General features: G+C 42.5%; 1 protein-coding gene across 1 annotated transcript; it reads left to right on the top strand.

The window, feature by feature from the left end:
* Positions 1–114: 114 nt before the first annotated feature.
* Positions 115–14,339, top strand: MSANTD2 (Myb/SANT DNA binding domain containing 2). The gene is given in 6 exon segments (XM_082200460.1): positions 115–658; positions 8,901–8,931; positions 8,934–8,944; positions 9,527–9,785; positions 10,655–10,715; positions 12,563–14,339. Coding segments are annotated over 6 exon segments (1,731 nt in total). The 5' UTR covers positions 115–142; the 3' UTR covers positions 13,416–14,339.
* Positions 14,340–20,843: the final 6,504 nt, after the last annotated feature.

Genomic DNA, 20,843 nt, shown 5'->3' with positions numbered 1-20,843 from the left:
GCGACTCCCTTCTCGCTTCCCCACTCCCCCCCCCCCGCGCCCTATTCTCCCGCTTTCCACTGTTGGCTGTCACCGCCTGGCGGAAGCCCCGCCCGCTGGGCTCCGGCCGTCACTTCCGCCCGCTCGGCTCCGCAGCTCCAATATGGCGGCGCCCTGTGGCTCCTCACAGCTCTCAGCCGCCGAGCCGCCGCTGAAGATCCCCAAGATGGAGGTGCTGTCTCCCGGCTCTCCCGGGGCCCTCAGCGACGGCAACCCCAGCCTCTCCGACCCTTCCACGCCCAGCGGCGCTTCCCCTCTAGGCCCCGCCGGGCCGGGTTCCGTGGCCGCGGCTACCTCGGCGGGGACTGGGGCCGGCTCGGGGGGCGGGGGCGGCGGCGGGGGCCGCGGCGGGGCCTCCCCGTCCGTCTCCTTCTCGCCCGGAGGCACAGCCACGGCGGCCGCCTGCCGAGGCGTGTCGTGGACGCCGGCCGAGACCAACGCGCTGATCGCCGTGTGGGGCAACGAGCGGCTGGTGGAGGCGCGGTACCAGCAGTTGGAGGGCGCCGGCACCGTGTTCGGCAGCAAGGCCCCCGGGCCCGCCATGTACGAGCGGGTCTCCCGGGCCCTGGCCGAGCTGGGCTACGAGCGGACACCGTCCCAGTGCCGCGAGCGCATCAAGGTACGGAGCGCAGCCGCTTGCCCAGCAAGTGATGCTCGAGAGAGGAGGAGGAGGAGGAGGTACCTGGGCGTTCCCTGAAAAGGGTGGCTCATAGCTTGGGGACTTCTCCATGTGGTTGGCTGGCGAGCTTCTTCCTTGGAAATCCCAGCGCACTTAAGTCTTGGCCGAGGAAAGAATTTGCCCTTCCTTCGGGCTTGCTTTGTAAGCCTTCGGTTGATTCTCCAGGGACCTTTTGACAGCCAACAAAACTCATCCCCTAGTGCCCGTTTTGGTTTTGTCAGTCTCTGGTCCGTTGTGGCCAACGAAATTAGCTTTAGTGCGGGGCTGGGGACAGTCCGTTTATTGCTTTCTTGGACTTAATTGGGGTCAAGAAATCACATGTAATCCAACTCTTCATTAAAAGGAGAAAACAAGGCAGCACCATCCTATCCAGCAATGCAAGCAGTTGAATGAATATATTTTTTGGTCTAATTCCTAAAGATTTTGTAGGGTTGGCAAGGCCACAGGCTATTATTTTATCTTCTTCTTTTCCTTCAAGAGCAGGCTGCTCCCTTTATGAAAGAGTTCCCACGCAAAAACTTTCTGAGTTATCTGCCACAGGCAGCAGGGCTCCAATGAATCACAGGGAGCAGAGCTCTAGATATGAGAAGCAAGGCTGAGAGTTGTTCTTCCAGAAGATAAGATTCCACAGCTTGAAAAATATTAGGAACTGGTTCAATTTGGATTCCTGTGTTTTCTGTACAGTTTAGCCCCAAATTTATATTGGTGGTTGTGTGCCATAATGGTGAAGAGCAATATTCAGTGCTAGCTTTATCTGTTCAAGTATAGTAAATGTTTTCTAAATGACAGGTTTGTTTGAGGACTTGGTTTAGTTTTGTTCATGGTATTTGAACATTAATTTTATTATGCAGCATTAAAAAGGGATATTAGCAGTGAATGTGTTGAAGAATGTTAGCTTTTGGAAAGCAAGTGGACAAATTCATGTGGAATGCCAGTAGAACTCAAAGCAAAAATGTCTCAAGTTAAATCTCATGCAAGTGAAATCATCTGTTTCCATTTTCTGCCAGATTGCAAGAGTACATATTGCTGTTTTAAAAATGAATATTATTTATGTTTCTGTTTGGTTTAGTGACTTTTTAGCTGAACAGCAGCATCTTATGGAGTAAGTATTGTTGTGAGTTGGTGTGGGGAAGTAGGTTGTGTGCCCGAGTCCTTTCTAATTCCTGAATCCAACAAGGATCCAATTGCTAGAATAGCTAGACAAGTTTTTTTGGTAAAGTCCTTTTAAGTGTGGGTCCTTAAGGTAACAAAGGAAGTGGCTCTGTGCCAGCGCCAAAATGGGTGCGCCCCCATCCCTCAACTGTATTAGAAAGACAAAAGCCAGAGTTGAAGGGTGTGAGCTAAAAACAGGAGGCTGCAGTCTGGGTAATATAGATTCCTAGTTTAGCGGTTGTCTTCTCTGGGAATGTGGTATCTGACAGATCAGTTAACCAGCATAAGAAACATGTAGTTTTCCTTATTTTTCAGTGTGAGAATACATGGATAATGAAATTTGTTAGTGACTGGAGTGAAACTTTCTTGGTTCAGTTAAGTTTTTCTTATTAGGTGGGAAAGGTAGCAGGAATTAGTATAATGGCAAATTAAATTTGCTCATATTCCCAAGTTTTCTTATTTTCCTCTTCACTCTGACTGATATTGAAGATGATGCCATTTAAACTAACTTAACTTGTATTTTGCTTATTTTGAGTCAGTGCTGCTGAAGATAAGTTTCCTTTAATTTTAACATGCTGATATTAATACTAAGATAAGGGGAGGGCATGACTGGATAAAATCCAGTGCCTGCTTCCCTCTGGTGCTGTCAGCTTTGTTAGTGAAAACCACCTGTGTGGTAGTGGAAGTGATACAGGAGCAGCAGCAGCAGCACATATCCTAGGATGCTATATTTGGGCTGTTAAGTCATCCACCCCCCAACCCACAGCCTTTTGTACAAGCAATGCAACTGTTCTGTGGGCACAGAGCTGTCACCTTTATCAGACAAGTATTAATCTTTATGTTGTATGTTGTATGTTGCCCCATAACATAGAGTTGTCTAGGTCAAGGGTTCCCAAACTATTCCAGACTACCAGTAGTTGCAAGCGTGTCTGAAAATATACAGCAGCTAGCACTGTGCATTACAATTGCTATAACAGGCAGAAAAACCAGTAAGCAATTTTCAAGTGGTCCATGGGGAAATCTTTCTAGATGCTTTATAGTAAATAAATAGAAAACAGTGAAAATGCACCTACTAAACCATTAGAACTGCTTTTTAAAATATATTCCATGGTTTTGTTTTTGGTCTTCGATTTTTTTAATTTTGTATTAACATTTGTATTATTTTGTAAGTTGCTTTGGGTCACTTTTTGTGGAAAAGTGACAAAAATGCAAGAATAATATACAAATAAATACAAATAATACAATATACAAATAATATACACCAAATCCAAAAGCTATGTAGAGACAATAGACCTCTCCATACTGGGTACCTTCAATGTTAAATACATTTTTTAAAAGGGGGTAGAGAAACAACAACCCCAGACTAAGTTATTTAAAAGCTTGGATGAGCAGAAAGGTCTTAACCTAGCACCCAAAAGACCATAAAGATGAAGCTGAGTGGGCCTCTCTGAGGAAGGTTATTCCATGAGTAGGATGCTGTTACTGAAAAGGCAATTTTCCAGGTGGTTACCTGCATCACTTCATTTGATGGCGGCACCCAGAGCAGGGCCTCTGTAGGGGATCTTAAGGTTTTGATAGATACATATGGAAGAAAGCATTCTGTTGGGTAGCCTAGTCCCAAACACTTTGATTGCATGTTGGAGCATCCTCTAGAGTCGGCCTGCCCTTAAGAATTTACATGATTATTTTAAGCATCACAAGATTGCTATAAGTGGGCTACTCTCATGCAAGAGTCAGAAATTGTTTAAAGCCAGTAAGTAGTGCATGTGGTAAACATGCAAAGCTGGTTAAGCAGTTATGCCCTGCAAGGAGGAAGTGCTTTCAAAATAAATGTTTATTCAGACCAGTTATAGCAAGTTGTAGGACAGAACCATAAAGGATTAAAATGGTCGTAGGAATTAAACGACAGAGTAAACATCCAGAAGAATTACATGAAATTATGATTGGTAGGCAAGCAATAAAATCAGTCTCTAGCAGCTGAAGATTTTCCAGAAGAGGAAGGTATCCGTACTGTGATGGAAGGCTAATGTTTGTTTATGATATTTGTATGCCACTTAGAAGGAGGCAAGATAAACCTCCCTGGCCGGGGGGGGGGGGAGTCCCAAGGTCTGGGTGCAGTAACAGAAAAAGTCTCTTCTTCCTGTTCCACTCAAACAATTTAGGTTTCAAACTGTCAAGAGGGCCTCCAAAGATGAATAGTTAGGCAGGCTCATGTGGGAAAAAGCAGTCTGTCCCAGAAAGTATAAAGGTATGTATCTAGAAGAGCATCTAATGATATGGGCTCTCTTCTCTGTAACCTGAAGTGGTGACAAGCCTTTATGGCTTTAAGGCAGATTGTCAATTTGAATCGATTATCTTGACTCTGGTATAACCATTACGTGTGAGCAATTATTGATACTGGTATTCATTTTGCACCTTTGTAACTTTAGCCAGGGCAGGTTGAAGGAGGTCACATATATTTTGGCAGGTCGCCTAATCCTACTATATTTTTATATTATTTTACATGCATGCTATATTGATACAATATTGACTAATCCAAAACAGGATTGCTTAGTTTGATTCAGATGAAATTAAAAGTTCCCTTTCATGTTTTTTATACCAGTTGCCACATTGATGCAGGCCCAATAATGCCTGGAAGCTGTGTTCTCCAGGGAAGTGACTTACATTTGATTTGTTGTATCACTGGAACCCACTATAGTTCAAGAACTTGAGTGACCAGCTGCCTTAGCCAGCTTGCAGTCTACATTGTGGAAAGCATTGGATAAAGTAAATTTCTTTAAAGTAATTAAACAGCATTATACAGCTTCCACTTAAAAAAATAAAATAATTCTCTCTCTCTCCAAATACCTTGCCCAGTTGTCAATATAATTTAAAGCCCATTACGTATGAATGTATACTTGCTTATACTTAACAAAAGGGTCATACAATCTTACAGAAGATTGTAGATTTGGAAGGAACCATGAAGGTCATCTAGTTCAACCCCCTGCAATGCAGGAAATGTTTGCCCAACTAGGGTCTTGAACCCACAATCCTGAGATTAAGAGTCTCATGCTCTACCAACTTGAGCTATATGTTTTTTAACAAAGGAGAGAAATTCAGAAGATTCTACTTATATATGAGCAGTTATGCATCCTTTTACTTGTCTATTATGAGTTTTAAGGCTGCAGTCCTAAAAGCACTTGTTGTTGTTTTCATTTAGTCGTGTCCGACTCTTTGTGACCCCCTGGACCAGAGCACGCCAGGCATTCCTGTCTTCCACTGCCTCCCGCAGCTTTGTCAAACTCACATTCGTAGCTTCGAAAACACTGTCCAACCATCTCGTCCTCTGTCGTCCCCTTCTCCTTGTGCCCTCAATCTTTCCCAACATCAGGATCTTTTCCAGGGAGTGTTCTCAAGAGGTGGCCAAAGTATTGGAGCCTCAGCTTCAGGATCTGTCATTCCAGTGAGCACTTAGGGCTGATTTCCTTCAGAATCGAGAGGTTTGATCTTCTTGCAGTCCATGGGACTCTCAAGAGTCTCCTCCAGCACCATAATTCAAAAACATAAATTCTTCGGCGATCAGCCTTCTTTATGGTCCAGCTCTCACTTCCATACATCACTACTGGGAAAACCATAGCTTTAACTATATGGACCTTTGTCGGCAAGGTTTTTAAGATGCTGTCTGGGTTTGTCATTGCTTTTCTCCCAAGAAGCAGGCATCTTTTAATTTTGTGACTGCTGTCACTATCTGCAGTGATCATGGAGCCCAAGAAAGTAATCCTTCATGGATCACTGCCTTGTCGTGGTGAAGGGGCTTGAATAACTCAGAGAAGCTATGCGCTATGCCGTGCAGGGCCACCCAAGACGGACATGTCATAGTGGAGAGTTTTGACCAAACGTGATTCACCTGGAGCAGGAACCGGCAAGCCACTCCAGTATCCCTGCCAAGAAAACTCCATGGACAAAAGCACTTATCTGAGTATAAATACTATTGTACTTGTTGAAACTTACTTCTGAGAAGACATGCATAGGATTGCACTGCAGATCAGTGTCTGTCTACAGGCTTTGTTGAGTAGATCTTCAGCCATTGTTTGAGATGGCACCCAACTGTTCTAAACAATTTCAACAAGAGCATCAAATGGGGCTATTAAACTATTCCTAATGTATGCAGATTTGAAATAATTATAATGTAACTGAAAAGTTCTAAGTTTCTGGTGATCAATGCTTCATTTTTTAATGAAAGACATAGAAAGCTAATGAGTTAGATCAGTGAAATGGTTTTACATGGTACATTTATGCCTCTGCTTTTCATAAAGAAAGTGCTAAAAAGTTCTACAGAAACAAATTGATGCAGCAGAGCAAGTCAGCAGTTAATGAGCTGACATTTCTTTTTAGAAAGAAAAAGAAAAGAAAGAAAGACTTGATTAGCATGCATGTACTGTATAAATATTTGGGAAAGGAAGGACTTTAAAATTCTAAAGAACTCTTTTTTTAAATAGAAAGGAGCTAAAATTGAAAGGAGCTGAAGATGGACGAGCTTGGATGAATAATAAGATTCAACTTTGCTTTAAAAGCTCTTGATCACTTTCATTCTCAAAATCAAAATATGTTTAAATCAAGCAATGTGGTTCATAACTTGTAGCAGAAGCTTACTGGCCTGGGCTACACTGGAAGTGAAGACAAGTTTGTCCTTAATGTGTTAATTTGAGCATCTTGCTCCTTTTGAATAAAGCAGCATCTACTGGAATCATGAAGTACCGTATTTTTTGCACCATAACACTCACTTTTTTCCTCCTAAAAAGTAAGGGGAAATGTCTGTGCGTGTTATGGAGGGAATGCCTACGGGTGGCATGCCTACAGATTTTCCTCCTCTAAAAACTACATGCGTGTTATGGTCGGGTGCGTGTTATAGAGCGAAAAATACGGTATATATTGGACCACTATTACCTATTCAGCTAAGTAATGAGTGGGCAGCATTAATCTAGATCTTGGGCAACTTCTTTGATGAGCCTTTGAAATGTCTGTAATATGAAAATACGCTGCTTAGTAACTTTATGTAACGGTTTGCTAAGTTAATCTCATTATCTAATACCTGATTTATTATCATCATTTGTCTTTCTGGATATAACTTTCCTCCTTTTGCCTGGAATAATGAAAGGGATTCATTTTCAAAGGAACTAGTGGTACTGAGGTACACAAATTGGGTACTTGGGGCTTGTCTGCATACAACAAGAGTGTTTCAGGACATGTGATTCCATTTTGGTCTGTCTTGCGGAGCATATGCAGATTCATTTTCTAGGACTGGTAATCATTTCTGAGGAAGCAAAAGATCACATGAATATTCTAGTAAGAATTGAACTGAACCAAACTGGCATCAAACATGGTTGCTCAAATGGGTTGCAATTTTTTATTTGTGCCTTTGTCTAGGTGAATCGATTTTGAAGGTGGAACAGCTAGTTGGGTTGGGTAGGGTAGGGTAGGAGGCGGGAAAGGGTAGAATAAGCTGGGGGGGGCACTTAATTCTGACTTGTGCTTTTGTGCTCACATGGTGCGCACACCAGTAGTATACCTGTTTCCCTGGATTTTAGCAGGTAGGCTGTGTTAAAATAGTTCTGAATGCTCAGTAGGATTGCTGCTAGTCAGGATTCTTTGTTGGTATTGAAACAAGCAGCGAGAAAATACCTGGAAATGCTAAATTGAGCCCCAAATATTTGAAGTAGTGTTTGTGAATGCTAGGACTCCCAAAATACCTCAGTAGATCATATTAAGACTTCTTGGCTAATTGTGCTAGATGAACTGTTTGTTTTATCTTGACATTTAATAAAAGCGTTTATTATCTCTAATGAACTCTTATTAGTGTCTCCTGTAATACTCTGCTGCTTAGCTAAAGAATCAACTCATTGTCACACAGTTAAGCAACAGTATAGGGATTTGGTGGGTTTAGTTCTGTTGACTTCCCAGTGGGATTAAGTATTGAAAGAATTCCCCCACACCTGTAAGCGGATTGTGAAACTTGCTGGAAAATGTCAGAAAAGTGTGTAAAATCACTAAACATGTTCCCTAAAGAAGGCTAGAAACACTTCAAATATATTTAGCCTTTTTCCTTTCTAAAAGAAAGAGAAAATGTTCTCCCTGTCTTTTTCTCCCTGTCTTCACATCTCCAAAGTTAGCAGTATGAAATTAACATTATGAAACTTACCATTCTTAGGACCAGTATGGTGTGTTAAGCAGCTCATTTGGTGTGTCATCAAAGGGCAATATAATGTTAGTTGCATTTTTACTTCCGAGGAGGAGGAGGAGGTACTTGTGGGATTTTCTATATTGAGTGTCCTTGGGTACTCTATCCCTTGAGATGGGCAGGGGAGCGCAATTTGCTGCCCTGCCTTAAGCAGCAAAATAACACGATTTCAGCTCCTGGGATTCCAAATATGCATTAGGGCACTGATTAACTCTTCTCTGCATGATTAAGAAATGAGCATCAGCATTGTCACTGGGGCGATAGGAGAAGCTGGCAAAGTTACACTTTATAAGAATAAAAATTCAAAGTGGTTGGGAGACAAGAGTGTATTACGGTGCTTGAGTTACTGAATTTCTTCAAATCCTTACAGCTTTTGCCCTTCCTGTTTTATTTTTTCTGTCAATGGAGCAAACTTGCTCTTGCAAATAGGGTGCCCTGTGATGCGGTGTGTGGTCAGTTTTCTGCCTATAGCCCGCTCTTTACATCAGACTCTGTTAATAGGTACAGATTTAAGGTTTTCCAAAGAACAGGTGTTGTATGCAGTTGGAAATCAGGAAGGAAGACCCGGAAGGAAGTATTTGCAAAGCTTTATACTTGCTGCTGCTGTGTAATGCATACTGCTTGCAGCCAAAGTGTAAGAATGAAAGAGGCCAAAACCTGATTGAAGCTTGGTGTATAAGATACTTCAGAATCTAGGGCAGACTGTTGGGTTTAATGTTTTATTATTAGACCTGACCATCGTAGTACTGTGTGTTATGATATTTGAGCATGGGAGTTCAGAGTATTATTGATTTCACCTCTTTTAAATTTCAGCAGCTTCCCAAGAGACAGAGTGAGTTAGTAAGGATGCAAAATATGTAAGTAATATATTTTACTAGCTAAAGAGTTTAGGCCAACAATTTTTTTTAACTTCTTAAATGTTTTCTTTTTGGAGTAAGGGATGATCCAACTGTCTGCTTTTGGTGACTCCTGTTTCTCTCTCTTTCTCTCTCCCTTCCCTTAATCTTCTCCAAACTATGGGCACAACAGTAGCTGTTCTTTCTCCTCCCTTTGTAAAGGTGTACATCTTATGGGCTTGTTGGTATCTTACTGGGATTTAGTTCTGCATAATATAGCAAGTTTGGGGGCTAAGAAGGGAAAGCCCTTGGTAGTAGACACAAACCAGTAAAAACTGATGTCTTAAAACGATGATCACTTAGATGCGCTGTGCTCTTGAGGCAAATATACAAATGAAAGTGCTGTATGCTGGAAACTAAATGGCTGCAAGAGTTCAACCTGGCTTTAAAGCTACTTGGTAGCATCCTGTTTTGGTTAAAAATAGTAAAATATATATGGTAGAGCTTTGCTCAGCCAAAGTTAGAGATTGAATAAAATTGTGTAGCTTATTTAGAAGTCTTGGTAAGCTGGTTTACACTGACCAGGTGCCTTCTGTCTTTCAGACTCTTCGCAGGTGTTACAGCCGGGTAAAAGAGCACGGCGTTGGGAAAAGGAAAAGCAGTTACACCTTTGAACAGCTGGAGCAGGTGTTTGGTCAAGGAGGGTGGGACTCTCAACCCTGCCAGCCTGTGCTTATCAACAGCAGTGGCCTATACCAAGAGTTGGAGTCAGACGGCAGCACTATGGAGGAATATTCGCAGGACGAATGGGGGAACCACAGTCAGGACCTTCATTGCTACCAGTCAGGAGACCAAGAGTTAGGTATGAAATACTAGTCTTTGTCATTGCTAACTATAATTCTGCTGCTGCCATTTATGCTGCTTGTTGCCATTATGTATCTTGATGAAGAGGTTTAAATCATCTCATTATAAATAAGGAAAACAGAATGCACAGAGGAGGACTGCTGTACTTCTTTGGCCAGTTTCGTTCATTCTGTCTCCCTCTCTCTGCCTGTGTAGGCTTAACACAGGCTTCCTCAAACTCAGCCCTCCAGATGTTTTGAGACTACAATTCCCATCATCCCTGACCTCTGGTCCTCCTAGCTAGGGATCATGGGAGTTGTAGGCCAAAAACATCTAAAGGGTGAGTTTGAGGAAGCCTGACTTAACACTTGCTTCCCTACTGGCCACTGCACCCACAAGCTCTCAAGAACATTCACCCACCCCCATTTCTAAAAAATAGCTCACACATGAGAAACAAAAGCTACAGCATTTGAGAGTTTCAAACAGTGCATTTAGATATTGCAAGTGTCCCTATGTTTTGCTGATTGTTATTTTCCTTATAGTTATGGATGCACGTGGGTGTTTTTACAGAAATGTTTTTTTCTGTTTGATGTTACTTGAAATAAGAATTGGTGGTACACAGGAAATCTAAATCAGATGCACAGGTTTGTTATATGCAGTCTTCAAATATAAGCAGGGCAGAATTGTCTTATGTAAATATTCAATAAAGTGACCTTCTGGCTTGATTCTTGGTATAATTCTTAAGAAGACTGTGATTCTCTGATCTGTACATAATAAATCTAACTTGTATTGCACTTTTAAGTGCTATTTAAATGTATGCCAGGACGTTTAAATTTAAAAAGTAGCAAGTTTTTGTTTTTAACAATTATTTGTAACCCAATCTTTCAGATGAAATGCCTGCTATGAAGAAATCACTGAAGATAAAACAGGAATCTTCTGAAGAATCCCAGTGAGTAATTTATGAGTGTCCTACCTGGGAATCTCTGACAGTAGTTGATTTTAGAATGAGGGCATCTAAAACTTCAGACAATAACTATAAAGTTCTTCAAGCTTTCTCTGTTCAGAACTCGTTCGTATAAAATGGGTCTTTAACCTCTGTAACGCATACAACCATCAGCTGTGTGTATGTTGTCCACTGAAATGTACACATTTCCACTGAAATGTGTGTATGTTGTCCGAGGCAGGGAATTTTTGAAAGCTGAGCGCTCACAACTGGGAGAGGTTTCATGCAGTCACAGCAATAGCCCTTCAAATGGGAGAGCGACACACAAGCAGGATTATCCAGATAACTTCATTGGGCAGGCAGGATTGTACAATAAGAGAAGCTCCTTTAGGTATTCTGGTCTCAATCCATTAAAGGTCATAGCCAGCACTTGAATTGCACCTGGAAGTAAACCGCTGGACAGTGCAGTTAATACAAGGCTAGTAACCCACGCTACTGCAAAGTCTTTCTTGGAAGGAATAATCTTCTGGAAATATTAAAAAGGGATTATGAAAGAGCATATTTTTGTGTTGTGCACAGTCCTGGCTTCCAAAATTTGCTTGTTCCCTAGGAAGATGACATGTGCAACCCTGTTTTTCCAGGGTAACTCCGGACCACCTTTATTATCTAAGTGGCAGTTTGCAGGATTCTGTCGTTGTGTGTTGAATGCAGCTACTTGGAAATTCCTCTTTTCACATCCTGGAATGCTTGCCAGACACAGTAGTCTTCATATGGGTGGGTTTATCAGGCAGCGCACAGCCATTTAAATTGGCAGTACACCAGTTAGATGTGTCCCCACACCAAAGAGGGTAACTGCTAGTTAGGTCTCAGTACACCTTTGAAATAATTTGGCAAAGGCAGGTCAAGCTGCTGAATAAGCCAGGATAAATGTACTTGTAACAAACTTTTGGAAAGATGTTAGATCACTATGTGGGACTCAAACCTATGACCATGAGATGAAGAGTCTCATGCTTTACCAACTGAGCTATCTAGAGATCAAACCTGGGACTTTCTGCATGCCCTGCCGCTGAGCTTTCTTTGAATTATGCTAGATAACACTAGGACCATTTTAAATGGTGCATTTAGAATTACTGTGGTGATTAAGGCACCACCACAGTTCTCCACAGTGTATAAGCTTTACTGACAGAAAATTCCTTTGGAGCAAGCCGGTCAGGTTAGTTATATGAAATTATATTCAAAAAGATCCAGGGCAACATTTTTTATTTCTGTAGCTATTATATGTGTTTACAGTGCCAGATGTTCTTGCACAGGGGTCAGCAAACTTTTTCAGCAAACTTTTTCCACTGTCCCTCAGACCTTGTGGGGGGCCGGACTGTATTTTGAAAAAAGAAGAACAAATTCCTATGCCGATGCATTTTAAATAAAAGCACACATTCTACTCATGTAAAAACACCAGGCAGGCCCCACATATAACCCAGAGATGCATTTTAAATAAAATGACACATTCTACTCATGTAAAAACACACTGATTCCCAGACCATCCATGGGCCGGATTGAGAAGGTGATTGGGCCAGATCCGGCCCCCAGGCCTTAGTTTGCCTACCCATGTTCTTGAATATGAAAGTTGGTGTTTAAAACTTATACCTCTTCTTGTGCTCTTCTAAACTAAGGTTACCAGATTATTATTTTCAATGAATCCAGGGACACTTTTCAACTTCAATGGATTTTGTATGGGGACTGATTTGTAAATCCGGGGACTGTCCCTGGGAAATGGGGACGTCTGGTAACCTTATTCTAAACCTCTTGATTGCCTGCCTTAAACCTTACACTTTGTATTTTTCTTTCTCTTTAAGGAAGCGTGATATGATGCAGAATATTGTACAGATCTTGGAATCCGTCCAGTTAAAATGGGAATTATTTCAGAGCTGGACAGACTTCTCTAGGCTGCATCTTTCTAACAAACTGGCCATTTTTGGCATTGGCTACAACACACGGTGGAAGGAGGATATCCGCTACCACTACGCAGAGATTAGTTCCCAAGTCCCCCTTGGCAAGCGGCTCCGGGAATATTTCAACTCGGAGAAACCAGAGGGCAGGATCATAATGACCAGGGTACAGAAAATGAACTGGAAGAACGTTTACTACAAATTCCTAGAGATCACTATTAGCGAAGCCCGGTGCCTAGAGCTTCACATGGAGATTGACTGGATTCCTATTGCTCACTCTAAGCCAACAGGTGGAAATATTGTGCAGTATTTATTACCTGGGGGTATTCCTAAGAGCCCTGGTTTGTATGCCATTGGTTATGAAGATTGTCACGAGAAACTACAGTCTCCTGATCATGAGGGCGTCAGCCAAGACCCTGAAAATGAGACACTGGGGGAAGCAGATATGCCCCTGTCACAAGCGTCGCTCAAAGTTGAGATGGAATCCACCCGAATAATATATTGTTACCTTGGTATTGCCGAGGTCAGAACTCTTCAGCAGTGCTTATTCTTACATTTTCAAGCAAACACCAAAACCTTCAGCAAAGAGTGGGTTGGAATCAATGGCTTTTTATCTCAAAACTGCATTGTAGACCCGGGAATTTCTCCCAAGTCCATCTACATCAAATTTGTAGAAGTGGAGAGGGACTTCCTTTCTGCTGGCTCTTTGGTAGAGTGTCTGGAAAAAGCCATTGGATACCCTTTGAAATTTAACAACTGAATTTCGTCCTTCATAAGGATTGCAGGTTTGACTCTTCTGTGGCATTGGGGCATCTTACAGGACTGGGCGAAATAAGCCTTCCTGAATGAACTTGAACAAAAAAAGACACTTGCGAATGATTTTACAAAATGCGTATCCCAAGTCAGTAAAATATACAGCTTACTTGCCTTGGGCCAGTTAGCTGGTTTTGTAAAGAGAAGACTCTGAAAGGGAGCCTGTAAATACAATGACTGTTGGTACATTCCACGTTGGACAAACGTACACTTTGCGTTTCATATGAAAAAAGCTGTTTTCCACAATGTCTCATTTTTACACATCTTGTCTCTATAAGTGTTATTACAGTTATGTAATAAATAAGCAATAGATAATGGCAAGTTTAAACTTGGAGTCACTTGAGACTGTTTTTCAGTGCCACCCTTTGCTCCTCTTGTATATAATTTAGCATTTCACTTTTTTCACCCATCAAGTGTTTTTTACTATTTCCAACCAGTGTTGCCTGCAAAAACTTCTGTTTCTGTGATGTATCCCACTTTACTAGTAGTGTTGCCATATCAACCTTTTTTTTGTTGTTTTGGTTATTTTATTTTTTTACATTAAAGTAATCCCTGGCATTTTTAAACAAATTTAGTTCGCCTCTTTATGTGGCAGTGAAAGTAACTCAACTGCTGGGATGCATTTTGCCATACCATGCTTTTATCAAATACAATCAAAGCTGTGAGAAGGGGGTGGGAGGTGGGGAGGGGAAAGTTATGGACCAGGGGAGTAAGCCTTTTTAATGCCTCATCAAAATGTGACTATATAAGCCCCATTACGCTGCTGGCAAGTTCCGGCTTTTTAAAATTTCTTTTTTTAAAAACCTCATTGATCAGTGGAAGTTGTGGCATACAATGAATGTGTCAGTCCAAATAAAAACAAACAAACATGTGAGTTTTCAGAAATGTGTTTCTTACTCGGTGGTGTCTCCCTGGACATAGAAATGATCTTCAGTTATTTTATGCTCCATCATCCCTCACACCTGGCATAAAGCAAGAATGCCAGTACTTTCAGAAGGTAAGGATGTAAATACCTTTGGTAGGATGTCTGTGGGTTCAAGGTACCATCACTGTGTTTCTAAAAACAAACTGAACTTGTAAGTTACAAAGCACTAGAGCTTGGTTCAGAATTGCGCTTTATTCTTGAATTACGGGTCTGTGGAAATTTGTGGTAACTTCTAACAGAGAGATGCAAGAACTGGTTGGTATTATGTTGTTGTTGTTGTTTAGTCATTTAGTCGTGTCCAACTCTTCGTGACCCCATGGACCAGAGCACACCAGGCACTCCTGTCTTCCACTGCCTCCCGCAGTTTGGTCAAACTCATGCTGGTAGCTTCGAGAACACTGTCCAACCATCTCGTCCTCTGTCGTCCCCTTCTCCTTGCGCCCTCCATCTTTCCCAACATCAGGTTCTTTTCCAGGGAGTCTTCTCTTCTCTTCTCATGAGGTGGCCAAAATACAATCTGTCCTTCTAGTGAGCACTCAGGGCTGATTTCCTTCAGAATGGATAGGTTTGATCTTCTTGCAGTCCATGGGACTCTCAAGAGTCTCCTCCAGCACCATAATTCAAAAGCATCAAGTCTTTGGCGATCAGCCTTCTTTATGGTCCAGGTCTCACTTCCATACATCACTACTGGGAAAACCATAGCTTTTACTATACGGACCTTTGTTGGTAAGGTGATGTCTCTACTAATACCGCTTTTAAGAAGCACATGAAGACATACAACATTTTTCTAGTATCAGCAGTGAGGGATCAGCATGGAGCATGAAGTCTTGCACTTTTCTGGGGTTGTACATAGCCAGAATTTCCAGTCATAGTTCTCTTCTGAGTTGTGTTGGCACTTGGTACATCACCTCTCTTTAATAGAAAGACACTCTCCATTTCTGGGGTATAGGATACCTGAAAAGACCTGGAAAGAGAGGCACACTGCTTCCTTACCTGGAATAAAATCACAACTCTGTCTTCCTGCTTTATTTCTCTACCCAACAGACTGGAGAAATTGATTTTGGGGGTAAGTTTCCTGTTGGAGTGTCACATGGATAAAACTCAGTGTTTTATTCCTACCTACCGTACTTTTCTGTGCATAAGATGTCCCCATGTATAAGACACAAGGGCCCTTGTGCTAGCAGACAGAGAACGTTGACCCTGCAAGTAAGTGTAAAATTGATGCAAGATAGTACACGCACATCCCCCCAACTCATTCATTTAACCCAGAGAAAAACCATGTTTGATGGTATCAAAAGCAGATGAGAGGCCGAGAAAGAGCACTGGGATTGCCTTCCCCCTTTTTGCTGTCCCGTTAAAGGTCCTCCACAAGAACAACAGAGACAGGCTTTGTGCCAAACTCGGACCTGAAGCCTGGTTGGAAAAGGTCCAGATAATCTGTCCTTCAAGAGTGGCTAAACTTTTTTTCCCCCAAAATTTTTTATTAGTTTTACAAAAATTTTATAAACACAAATAAACAAACACACAAACAAACATGTATAATTTCATGTCCTTTTTTTCTTAAACCTTACTTCGTCGACTTCCCCATACCTCCCCTTTCTGCATCCCAATTTCCAAGATTATTTCAGCAAATCCTAACCCTTAATTTTATCAAATTTTCCCCTTATTCTTTTCTTTTAATCTTTTACAGCTGTAACCCCCATTTTCCCCTAAAACCTTGACATTTAAACCTTCATTAATTTTGCAATATTTCTTAAGATAAATTTTGAATTTCTTCCAATCTTCTTCCACAGTCTCTTTCCCCTGGTCACGGATTCTGCCGGTCATTTCAGCCAGTCCCATATAGTCTTATCACCTTCATCTGCCATTCTTCCAGAGTGGGTAGATCTTGAGTCTTCCAATGCTTTGCGATGAGTACTCTTGCTGCTGTGGTAGCGTACATAAAAAAAATTCTGTCTTTGGCACCAATTGGCCGACAATGCCCAAGAGAAAGGCCTCTGGCTTCTTAGGGAAAGTACATTTAAGTACCTTTTTCATTTCATTATATATCATTTCCCAGCAAGCCTTAATCTTCGGGCACGTCCACCAAAGGTGATAAAAGGTACCTTCAGTTTCTTTACATTTCCAACACTTATTATCAGGCAAATGGTAAATTTTTGCTAGCTTGACTGGGGTCATGTACCACCTATAAATCATTTTCATAATATTTTCCTTTAAGGCATTACATGCCGTAAATTTCAAACCGGTGGTCCATAACTGTTCCCAGTCAGCAAACATAATGTTATGACCAATGTCTTGTGCCCACTTAATCATAGCTGATTTAACTGTTTCATCTTGTGTATTCCATTTCAGCAACAAGTTATACATTCTAGACAAAATCTTAGCATTGGGTTCTAGCAATTCTGTTTCTAGTTTTGATTTCTCCACCTGGAAGCCAATTTTCCTGTCTTGTTTATAAACCTCCATTATTTGATAATAATGGAGCCAATCTCGTACTTTGGTCTTCAATTTCTCATGACTCTGTAATTTCAGTTTATCGCCCTCCTGTTCTAGAATTTCCCAGTACTTTGGCCATTTAGACTCCATATTAAGTTTTTTCACAGCTTTAGCCTCCAATGGCGACAGCCATCTAGGAGTTTTGTTTTCCAACAAATCTTTATATCTGGTCCAAACATTATATAATGCTTTCCTAACAATGTGGTTTTTAAAGGCTTTATGCGCTTTAACCTTATCATACCATAGATATGCATGCCATCCAAATACATTGTTAAAACCTTCCAAATCCATCAAGAGTGGCTAAACTTACTCGAGATGGTGATAGAAGCACAAATCCAAAAGGCCTATTTCTGATGTGGAAGCAGTTCTCAGACCCTCTTGACACAGGGTGGGCTTTCTCAAGAGCAGCAGTACTATCACCTTAACATTAAAAAAAAAACCCACTTTTGAACTGAAGATATCCCCCAGAGAGCTTATAAACCTCCAGTTGTCCCCAGGAATGAATATCATTCCTGTTTCTGTCAGCAGAGGGAGCCATGTAGTAAAAAAATGCAAAGGTTCTGCCAAGTTACAGCCCTCTGTTAAAACTACCATATTGGCCTGAATATAAGTCTGGCCTGAATATAAGTCACACCTTTAAAAAATTTTGGGGGGGAGAAGAAAAAAAAAGACAATACCCGGATATAAGCTGCTCCTTTAAAATTCCGCAACCACACCCGTTCCGTTTCACCATACAGTATGTCTGTTTCAGCAGCGATATCGTAAAAGCCAGCTTAAGATGGATAAACAACGCATCGCTCTTTGGGAAGAAGGTGCAAGGCTCTAGCAGGGTCCTAGAGCCCTCTCTTCTTCCCAAAGCATGGTAAGTGCTTGCCCAGCTTTGGAAAAAAGGGAAGAGGACTCTAGGATCCTGCCAGACCCCTCATGCCTTGGCCTTCTGGCAGTTCCCTCCCTGTGAGAAGCGAGGTTACAGGGAACCAGGCAGAGGGCCTTCTCGGTAGTGGTCCCTGCCCTGGGGGAAGCCCTCTCATCAGATGTCAAGGAAATAAACAACTATCTGACTTTTAGAAGACATCTGACGGCAGCCCTGTTTAGGGAAGTTTTTAATGTTTGATGTTTTATCATGTTTTTAATATTCTGTCGGGAGTCGCCCAGAGTGGCTGGGGAAACCCAGCCAGATGGGCAGGGTATAAATAAATTATTATTATTATTTATTATTACTGTTAGTCTCAAAGCCTGACAAGAGCTTACCAGGCTTTGAGACAGCGCCCTCTTCGGATGCTCACCCAGAACTCCTGGACCGCTTGTGTTGCCCTAAATCCCCTTCTTCTGAAGCATCACAGGCTGCTCACCCCCGATTTATGTTTTAGAATCTTTTTAAGTGGCCCGAGCGCTCTGTAGTTTATTTGGAAAGAATGAAGAATCTTCCTCCTCACCGCCCCACATTTCTCATGTCTAAACACTGAGCAAAAAGGGATGTTGCCCCTGATCACTGATATACTGACACTGTCTCGCTGTGGGGAGAAGTGGGCCATGTCCCCCAACAGCCCTCCCCAACCTCGTGCCCTCCAAATGCTTTAAGCTGCACTTTCCATCAGTCCCAGCCGTTTGCTTGGCCAGTGGTTAGGGATGATGGGAGTTGTAGTCCAAAATATCTGGCAGATTGGAGAAGAGCATCTGAGAAGGATTTTGCCCCCAGTTTCATATAGGGATGGAAAAGAGGAGGGGCAGGCAGAAATTCTCAGATTCAGTCCCTGGCATTTCTAGACAGGTCAGGGGAAAACACTACCAGTCCATATAGACCAGGGTTTCCCAACTTGCATCTCCAGCTTGTCTTGGAATACATTGCCCATCATCCCTGACCACTGGTCCTGCTAGGGATGATGGGAGTTGTAGTCCCAAAACAGCTGGAGACCCGAGGTTGGGAAACCCTGATGCAGACCATACTCTGCTTTGGTAGACCAGTGGTCTGGCTTCATGCAACAAGGCTACCCAGGTCCCTGTGGTGCGCAGCAAACTAGAAGTGATGAGACGAGGTCAGGGATCTTATCAGCATCACTGTTTTCATCTCTTTAGCTCTGGGGACTCTTGACATTGATGGTTCAAAATGACAGGCAATAGGTTTCTCCAGGAGGACAAAATAGATTAACATGCAGCTGGGCCGAGCAAATCTAATCTGTTCATATTTAGAGATTTGCTTAAATCCTGATTTGATTTAAGAACATGTTAAAGTTGTTACTCCACCGACCAAATCTGATTAGGCATTCACTGGATATTGCTTGTGTTCATTTGGAGGTTCATTTCACTAGCTAGTAATTATTTCGGAGGGAGAGGGATACAGATCTATTATACTTAAGAGGTAAATTGCTAAATGAAGTGGTCAGCCATCTCCCCTGGGCCACTTTCCACATGGAGAGAAACTAGGCTCAGAATTGCTTCCCCTGTTCCCTATATAATAAAGGTAAAGGTACCCCTGCCCGTATGGGCCAGTCGTGACCGACTCTGGGGTTGCGTGCTCATCTCGCTTAAGAGGCCGGGAGCCAGCACTGTCCTCAGACACTTCCGGGTCACGTGGCCAGCGTGACGAAGCTGCTCTGGTGAGCCAGCACCAGCGCAGCGCACGGAAACACCGTTACCTTCCCACTATAAAGCGGTACCTATTTATCTATTTGCACTTAGGGGTGCTTTCGAACTGCTAGGTGGGCAGGAGCTGGGACCGAACGACGGGAGCTCACCCCGCCGCGGGGATTCGAACCGCCAACCATACAATCGGCAAGTCCTAGGCACTGGGGTTTTACCCACAGCGCTACCCGCGTCCCACTCCCTATATAATAGCAGCAATAATTTTATTATTTATATGCCACCCATCTGACTGGGTTGACCCAGCCACCCTGGGCAGCTCCCAACAGAATATTAAAAACACAGTAAAGCATCAAATCCTTGCTTCAGTTCATTTTGTCTTAGTGTATTCAAAGGCTGGCCCGCAAACGGTGCTTCATTAGATTACACATGACCCATCTGCAACTTGGGGAGTTATGTGCTCCCCACTGTTATGTTCTCCCCCACTTTCCCAAGTGGCAAAATGTTCCAGGCACTGTACCAGTGATGGCTGGCCCCCATTGTGGGCTGGTGAGCTGGAAGGCAAGGAGCCAAACAGTAGGGGGAGCCAGAGCCAGGCAGAACCAGCTAATTCAACCTTTGTCCCAGTCTTCCACCCTGAGTCTATAACTCTATGATCAGGTTGCCTCCTACCTTTTCTCGCAACAAAAAGCCTTAAATGCTGTGACCTTTCCTTATAAGGGTTTTGCTTCACCCCTCTGATCAGTGAGCCTTGTAAAGAGTTTGCCACATTAAAAGTCCTACTTTGCCCCCATCTCTCTCAGCCACCAACACTTATTTTTTTCTTGGAATCTCTGAACAATCTGAATGGAGAGGTCCCTACATGGAGTGTCCAGCTCAAAAGTTACCTGGAGGAAAAGATGGCCACATGCTTCTCCACCGCAAAGGACTGACATTTGAGCAACGCGGTCCAAGTTTCAGATGTAAACATTCCTTCCGATGCCAAGCATAACATTCCACAACTTTCCATGTTATGCATTTTTAAATGCACAGGCTAGGGAAGCATTTCTCCCTCTATCAAGTCAGGACAATTTCCCAGGACGAAGTGTGACCCAATAGTGTGATTTGGGTGCCCCTTTTACATCCTGCCTGTTGAGAAATAACTGGTGGGAATGGACTTTTATGGCAACCAAGAACCAAGGCCCTGCTCAGAAGTAAGTGTTTATAAAACACAGCTCTCTTTCCTCTGCATATTTAGGATTGAGACTAATAACTAAGCATTGCTTCATGCCTGCTGGATTAGGGCCATTAAGTGACTTGGACCTGGGCTCCTTTTCTTGCTCAACTACATAATCACTAGGCATAAACCCAATCCTTGGGTAAACTGTGAGCAGG

Source organism: Podarcis vaucheri, assembly GCF_965113315.1.
Source record: "Podarcis vaucheri genome assembly, chromosome: 15".
Taxonomy (NCBI): Eukaryota; Metazoa; Chordata; class Lepidosauria; order Squamata; family Lacertidae; genus Podarcis; species Podarcis vaucheri.
Note: the sequence above shows the minus strand (reverse complement) of the source record. Positions and strands in the feature narration are given on the sequence as shown.